Below are 7793 nucleotides of genomic sequence, written 5' to 3' on the forward strand. Positions count from 1 at the left end.
TATAGTGTGTTTGACAATTCTATTTGTGGACACCAACTTCTGCTGATGCTTCCCAGAGAGATAAATGAATGGTCTTTTGGGAAAAACTGAAAGTAGATGCGACAAACCCATTTTCCAGTTTATATGCTAAATCATTATATATATATATATATATATATATATATATATATATATATAACATTAAATAAACCATTGAATGGATGATTGCACAAATTAGTCGTAATTTGCGGCTTGCAAGCACAGAGTTAAAAGTTCTTGATAGAAACCAACTGAACATTTTAATTACAAAGTTCCATGATGTTAAGGTAGCTCAATGAATCACAGTGTTGTGGCCTTTACCTGTGAATCCATCATTTTGAACATCTGACTTGGAGGCGTTTTGGACTTGAGCGGGTAGTTTCCGCCATCTGCAGGACAAACAGGAAGTCACACGCTGAAGGACGTGAGGGGTGCGCTGTCCCTTTAAGACTTTCTCTTTCGCTTTTTTGGGCCTCGTCGCTTTCCGTTGTCTCATCAAACACTGGCGCTAGCATAGCTGCGCTAACTGCGCACATCTTTTGATTGACGTGGACGGAATCAACATGTCCCGTTTAGAGAACGCCAACCCGGTGATCTTCCAGCGGTCCGGCGACAGGCTGCTGACGTCAAACGACGAGGACGAGGACGTGCACGACCCCATCGACGATAGGGAAATATTCGATATCCGGTTTTAGCCTAAGCTAACGGTTGCTATGCTAACTATCTAAGTTAGTCACATTACTTCACCCCGCGTTTGACCCCCCGTCAGGGGACGTTTGTGCTCGTTAAGCTGCCTTTTTAAACATAGAGCGCAACTTATTTTATCGTAAAGCATTAGTCAGGTACTTGAATTAATGCTAAAACAAATATAGCTACTTATGCAATCAAGAATATATATTTATATAACTATTGTATTGTGTTCTCATTAACCTTGTACGTTTGTAGAAAACAGCATTGTAATCGTTGTCATATTAATAATAATAACATACAGACTACTCGGGAGTGCTGCACATGCGCACACAGGTTGTGTTGCCTTAAATTCTTTAACTGAAGTCACATCTGATCAGAGCCATCAACGACCCGGAGCATCCTCTGTCCCTGGAGGAGCTCAACGTGGTGGAGCAGGTCCGCGTGCAGGTACCAACCCTCTAGTTTGTCCCCCCCCCCCCCCCCCTGCAGTTATTCATAACAAGCCAAAGTACATTTTACCTCAATGTCCGACATGATTCTGAGTGGTGTTCGTTAATGACGTCGCTTCGTGTTTCCTCAGGTGAATGACGCAGAGAGCGTCGTGGGCATCGAGTTCACGCCCACAATCCCCCATTGCAGCATGGCAACACTCATTGGTCTGTCAATCAAAGTCAAGCTGCTACGCTCCCTGCCAGACCGGTTCAAAGTATGTGTGTGTGTGTGTGTTCTAATGATGCATATTTAATTACTTAATATAAACCCACAATGTGAGATGAATGAGTTTGTCCTTCTCAGATCGATGTCCACATCACTCCCGGGACTCACGCCTCAGAGGAAGCAGGTAGATGCAGAAGCAGAATGCATGATGGGGGATGTTACGTTCTCATTTCGAGCGGCCTTCCTTACGCTGTTTGTCTTGCGTTGTGCAGTAAACAAACAGCTGGCGGACAAAGAGAGAGTCGCGGCGGCTCTGGAGAACTCCTCGCTGCTGGAGGTGGTCAACCAGTGCCTGACCCCCACCAAGACCATCTGAGCGGCCAATCAGCTCTGTCGTCTTTGCTGCTCTGAGCCGTCGGTCGGCCAATGATGTTTGACTCTTGTCTTTGACCGGTGAGAAGGTTGCACCAAGCTCTCCTTCCACCTGCACATCTACAGAGACAAATCCAGGTCCACGGTTGTAATCATTTGAAAAACAAATGTCAACCTCAAAGTTTAAGTTTAAGTATGCAGCAATGTATTCCAAATGAAAATACGAAAAGTTTTTTGAGGTTGAATATAGTTTTAGCTCAGTAAAATATTTTTCATTCTTCACTTTTATACTTTTTTTTCATATTTGCAGTATTATCTTTTTCGGTTGTACATTTTATATTTTCAATTTAAATCTTATATTTTCAAGTTACAGATCTTTTTTTTAACTTTCAAATCTTTTTTTTTCAGATTCAGACTTTTAACCCCGATGTGGCGAAGGGGGCGGGGCATCAACTGTGAGAGGGGCGTGTAAACATGAGTGACAGCTCAACGAATAAGTCTGAGGACACATTCAGACTTTCTCGGTTCAACAGCTTGTGTCTCACAGGCAAGCTGTCACTCATGTTTATTCGCCCCTCTCAGATGATGCCCCGCCCCTTACGCCACTTCAGGGTCAAAAGTCTGAATGTGGAAAAAAAAAAGATCTGAAAGTGAGAAAAATATTTCAAACTTGAAAATATAAGATTTAAATCTGAAAATATAAAATATGGAAACCGAAAAATATAATACAGAGAATATGGAAAAAAATTATAAAAGTGAAAAATGAAAAAAATATTGTATCCAAAAAAAAAACTTAAATTCAACCCCAAAATACTTTTCGTTCACTTTTTTTTGTTTTTCAATACCTTGTTTTATGTTTCAATGTTCAAGAACAAAACATAAACTTTCAGGTTTGTCTTTCAAATGATTCAAACTTTTGGCCTGGATTTGGCTCCACACACATCCTCCATCATCAGTCCAGCTGTGTCCAGGTGTGGACAGCTGCAAACGGTGGAGACAAATGCAGAAAAACATCTCTGCACCAGAAGAGTATTAAAAAGCAATTTATTGTTATGCAGAATATTTGGGTTTAAATAGTTATTTTTCTTTCACCTGGACTTTCTACATCAGTGTATAAAAAAAATATGAAACTGCCTGTCAGGTCACTCACAGTAATTCATATTTTAGGTTCTTTACTCTATTATTCTAACATATGTAATTCAGCATTTTTGGGACTATCCCAAAACTGTATATATTAATAATGCTTTTGGCATTTAATTAAAGATGGAAATATGTATTAAACAATTACATTTTCTCGTGTTTTCTTTCTTTGTTGATTTAACCTTTTTAGAGTCGTCCTTCGGCGGACTAGGCGATGGTGGTTAAGGAGGCGTCTCATACCACTGAGCTTAAAAATATGTGTATATGCATGCATACATGAACACAAATCCGTTTTTATTCATCTATACACACAGGTCACAAGCTGTCTTTATGAAATCCAATTTAATCTGATTTAAAGTTAAATTTAGTTCAGTCCAAAAGGACTTAACTCAGTGTTTATTCTGAGGCCGTGTAGGGGCGGTGCTGTGAGTGTTGTGAAATAGGAAGTGGTTTAGTTTAAAAGCAGCGATCACGGGCCGAACTCTCAACGCAATAAAACATCTCATCTCCAAGTCCACGTTCACCCACCAGGAGGCGTCCTCCCTCTTTTCCTTCACATCCGATGTAGGCGGCTGATGATGAGAAGCTGATGTCCATTTGATCCGAGGAGGCCCGGCTGGCACAATGAGCCCTCAGCACAGTGGTCCAACGAGTCCGTCTACCAGCCCCCACCTGACTGGACTCACTGAGCAGCTGGGTGATCTCTCACTAGTAAGAATAGTAACACTGCTTCAAATCTATTAATGGGATTACATGGCTTGTGAAGCGAAAGTAGAGAATAAGTGGTCATTCTATTTAAAGTCCCTCTTCTTAAATATTCTCTAAAATGTTTCCCCCATTATACGTAGGGGTTTGATTCCCTTGTAAGTGACTTTGGACTATGGTTTTAACCAAATAAATATAATTATAATAGTATGAGGAGCTCCAAGTGAACATATTGTCATTTATTTATTACATAGCCTTTATTACAGACCATAAAATATTTTTACAATATTGTTGTTTTGTAATCCTACTTTTAATCTTGAATTACAGAAAGATATTTGGTGCCACTCTGCTCCAAATGCACCAATTAAGTAAATAGCAAAGTCCACCAACTCATCCTATTATCAGGAATCAGGAAACATTTATTGCCATAGTATGTTGTACATACATGGAAATTGTCTTGGCGGAAGGTGCATGAAGACAGTACAATAAAGACAACATAGTGCAAATGAGATAAAAATAGAATAAAATAAAAGTATAATAAAATATAAAATATAAGTAAATATAAATTCTACTACTAATCCTGTAAAACCGTAAAAATAAAACATATAAGACTAAGTAGTGGGTAACGAATTGTTGTTCTTAAGGCTCAACTAGAGGCCTTTCTCTAGCTCCACATCTGGAAACATTGCGTCACTGCTAGAACCTTGGATGAGAGTCCCAGCCGACACAGCTGCACGAGCCGAACCCAGAGCCGTGAATATGCAGGGTTCAGTCAACCTCGACATTCTGAGGTCCAAGAACTTAAACAGTAAACAACAAATCCTCTGTTCCAAGACAAAAAGCCTCTAAAAGCTAGGACATCATTTAGAATTTATGTTGGGCCTGTGTTTATTATAAGAACTTAATCCAAACTAGTTTAAATAGATATGCATTTTTGAACACTATGACTAGCTTAACCTACCGGCTAGCTTAGCCAACGTTACTTCATGAATACTAGCTAGCTAAATGTTAGCATTTAGCCGCTGTACGAAAAACAGAGTTCCTGCGTTTTCTTTAAATCACCATCGGTATCATGTTCCTTCATTGCTCGTTTCTGCGGCTGAGGAGTAACGGTCCTTCCCCTCGCGGCGTCGCGCCGGTGACGCTTCGCTCGGCCCGCTCTACATACGGCTCTGGGTGGAGCCCGCTCAGCGGGCGCGTCCTCTCGCGCAGTCTCCGGGATTGGCTGCACAGAGCTCCTCACACCTCCTCAACACCTCCCCAACACCTCCTCGCCACCCCGCCGCGGAGTGTTGCGTTCTGATACAGGTACGCGGAGCAAAACGCTGCTTCTGAGCTTGAGTTTTACCCTTTGCGTGCTTGTGTGTGTGTGTGGAAAATAGCCTCAGTGGAGCGGAAACCGCGAGACCCGAGTTCAGGTTTACACCCCCTAAAAACAGAAGTTGTCATCTTGCAGAAAGCAGCTCGGAAGCTCCTCCAGCAGTGAAGGCTCATGCATGAAGATAAACGCTTCCTCCGCCCCGCTAAGCAGCTTTCGGTCGGTTGGCAAAGCTTTTGGAAACAATCCAAGGTTTGTCCTCGTTTTTTTCCCCCTCCTCCCTCGAATGATGTGCCAGTGTGAGTCTTGCGTTGTTCACTGTGTTCCTGCTCGTGTCTTCATGAAAACTGGCCCGGCGTGAGGCTGCAGCTGGTCACGTGTTGTCAACGTGAACATAAGGCATGTACTTTTTCACTGTCTTATTTCCCTTGAAGAGAGAGAGAGAGAGAGGGAGGGAACCAGCTGTGAGGGAACAGACTGCAGTGTTACCACATATTTTGGTGTTTTCTTCATTTCATAGAGCTGTGTGTTGAGGGGGAGGGGGGGGGGGGGGGGCTGGTGGGCACAACAGTTGCGCACACACATGCACACACAAAGACACACCTCTTGACTTTAGTTGGACTTCTCATTCACATCATTCAGTGGCACGGAGTCAGAGGAATGTGTGTGTGTGTGTGTGTGTGTTTGACAGAAGGCCATTTGGCTCCCCTCCTCGCACCTGCACCCCCCCCCCTCCCCCCCACACACACACACCACACACATACACACACACACACACCCTGCCGAGGCCGAGTCGCTCCTGTAAACATTTAGTTTATGGACTTGCTTTCGAATGGATGGAATTCTCCGCCCCCCCCCCCCCCATCGAAGGGCACCCGAGCGACGGAGCCGCTCTGCTCTCCCTCTCTGCCTCCGTTTGACCTCCTCGCCGCTTTCCTTTTCTGCAGAGCGAGCGAGGTGCAGTCGGATCGATGAGAAGATTCTGCACACAAGCATGGGTCTCATATGCTGCGAGTTATTGTCTAAACCTTCATGCGTCACAACCGATGAAACTACACACACACACACTATTTTTTCTTTAACAATATTCAATCAGTCGATTACTTTTTTTTCGTTAAAAAGCAACTGTTTTGATTCATCTCCAGCATCATGTGAATATTGTCTGGTTCCTTTACTACTCTGCGTCGAATGGGCAATCAAAATACTCCTTACTTGCAGAATAATTTGATTGACAGCATTGTTGTGCACATTGACCCTGTGGGCATGATGGACCTTTTTGTTCAGGTTGGTGGACATTTGTAGATGGAGAAATTTGACCTCGGGGTCTTCACGAAACCCCCCCCGGAGTGGCGTCCACCACGGGTATCCGTCGCGGATCGCGGCGTTGAATTGTGGGGCCCTCAAAGCGACACAGAGTCCAGAGTCAGTCGGCCTCAGGGTCTCATTTAAATCATCACCAGCAAACCATTTGAAGAAGATATTTAAAGGCATTTATTTTGGCGGTAACCACGGCAGCCCGGAAACCCCTACAATGGTTAATTCTGCTGTGCGGGGGCCACGGAGGGAACATAACACGCCACACCGATCGCCCCCTTTGTGCTCCACTTCCTGCGTGCAGCATGTGATCCGTCCATCCACCGAGACACATGACCGCCTCGTGTGTGTGTGTGTGTGTGTGTTACACTCATAAAGATGTAAAAGTGGAGGGGGATGATGCTTGATGTTTTGTTGTCGTGACTCTAAACCCGTCGGATGACTTCTCAGGTGAAGCGAGCTGCAGGTACGGCCTCAGGGAGCCTGGAACCGCAGAAGGGACGGTGTGTGTCTTGGCGTTCTGAAGCCCTTGAAGGACATTGTGTGTGTGTGTGTGTGTGTGTGTGTGTGAGTCATGTGTTGTGTGCGATCACAAAGCGTCCTAAGTGGCTGACTAGCCTGCAGGCGAGCTGCACTAATGTTCATGTGACTGTATGACAGGATGACATGGGGGGGGGGGGGTCCTCTCCTCTCCTTGTCTTTGGTCTTTCTCCTTAGTTGTTTGGGCCGATGGGTCTCAGGTCGCTGGTCGTGTAGATCTTCCCGATGTGGAGCGATACTTGAACCCGAGGACACGCTTACTTCTCAGAGGTCAGATGGCTGATGTCACTGCAAAGAGGAAATATAGAAAACACTGAGACACAACGGGCCTCTTGTTGCCACGGCGCCGCTCTAGTTTAGATGGAACAATACTGTGCAATACTTAATATTTATATGTTATTTGCAACTAATGCCTCATCGTTTGCGTCTACGGCCTCTCTGCAAGTGACCCTTATGTTTCCCAGAGAATATAAATTATGTTAGATTCACAGATTCACTTCGATCAATTTACTTTTTTTATTGGTGCCGTGTCGGCCATTTTCCTGCAAAGACTGTAAACCGCTCGTCGGCTCTTGTTATAAAGAAACCTCACCAGGGCTGCAACAATGAATCAATGAAATCGATTCTTAAAAGTTTTGGCAACAAATTTCATCATCGATTCGTTGTGTCGCGCGATTATTACGTCACTCGGAGATGCACTGAACAAAGATAAAAAATAAGAGCCGAGCCGCCGTAGAGGAAAGAGCAGCCAGCAGCGCTGGCAGTGGTTGTGAGTCACATGACGCAGGAAAAGACTGAGTCAAGTCGTCCAAGGTGTGAGAGCATTTCACATTGAATAAACTCAAAAAGGTCAACGTAACACGGCACCAAAGCACCACGTTGTCCCGCTTTGAGGAACGTAAGGAGCCTCCAGCAAGCTAGCGTTAGCTCGCTAATAACAGCAGTAAAGCAGCTAGCAAGACTAATGACACGTTTTTATTTACTCGTCTTTTTTGGACCAATAATTAATATATATTTTGTGCTTTGTCCCATGTTGGTT

At 44.1% G+C, this 7793-nt stretch overlaps 2 protein-coding genes across 2 annotated transcripts in view; both read left to right on the forward strand.

Moving 5' to 3' along the window:
• Positions 1 to 481: 481 nt before the first annotated feature.
• Positions 482 to 3024, forward strand: ciao2b (cytosolic iron-sulfur assembly component 2B). Its single transcript, XM_037466194.2, has 5 exons — positions 482 to 699; positions 1076 to 1155; positions 1289 to 1414; positions 1504 to 1549; positions 1638 to 3024. Exons 1-5 carry the CDS (start codon positions 582 to 584, stop codon positions 1739 to 1741), a joined length of 474 nt encoding a protein of 157 aa, XP_037322091.2. The 5' UTR covers positions 482 to 581; the 3' UTR covers positions 1742 to 3024.
• A 1875-nt stretch (positions 3025 to 4899) lies between these two features.
• Positions 4900 to 7793, forward strand: part of wipf1b (WAS/WASL interacting protein family, member 1b) — a 12741-nt gene continuing 9847 nt past the window's right edge. The window contains 1 exon segment of the mRNA XM_037466168.2: positions 4900 to 5152. The gene's annotated coding sequence lies outside the window, so the exon portion shown is untranslated.

This window comes from Pungitius pungitius, chromosome 13 (assembly GCF_949316345.1).
Source record: "Pungitius pungitius chromosome 13, fPunPun2.1, whole genome shotgun sequence".
Taxonomy (NCBI): Eukaryota; Metazoa; Chordata; class Actinopteri; order Perciformes; family Gasterosteidae; genus Pungitius; species Pungitius pungitius.

Excerpts from the sequence above, each read along its gene's own strand:
- ciao2b (XM_037466194.2), top strand. The coding sequence starts at position 582 with ATGTCCCGTTTAGAGAACGCCAACCCGGTGATCTTCCAGCGGTCCGGC. Across the intron at positions 700-1,075 it reads CGACGATAGGGAAATATTCG|ATCTGATCAGAGCCATCAAC; the intron begins ATATCCGGTTTT and ends AACTGAAGTCAC. Across the intron at positions 1,156-1,288 it reads TGGAGCAGGTCCGCGTGCAG|GTGAATGACGCAGAGAGCGT; the intron begins GTACCAACCCTC and ends GTGTTTCCTCAG.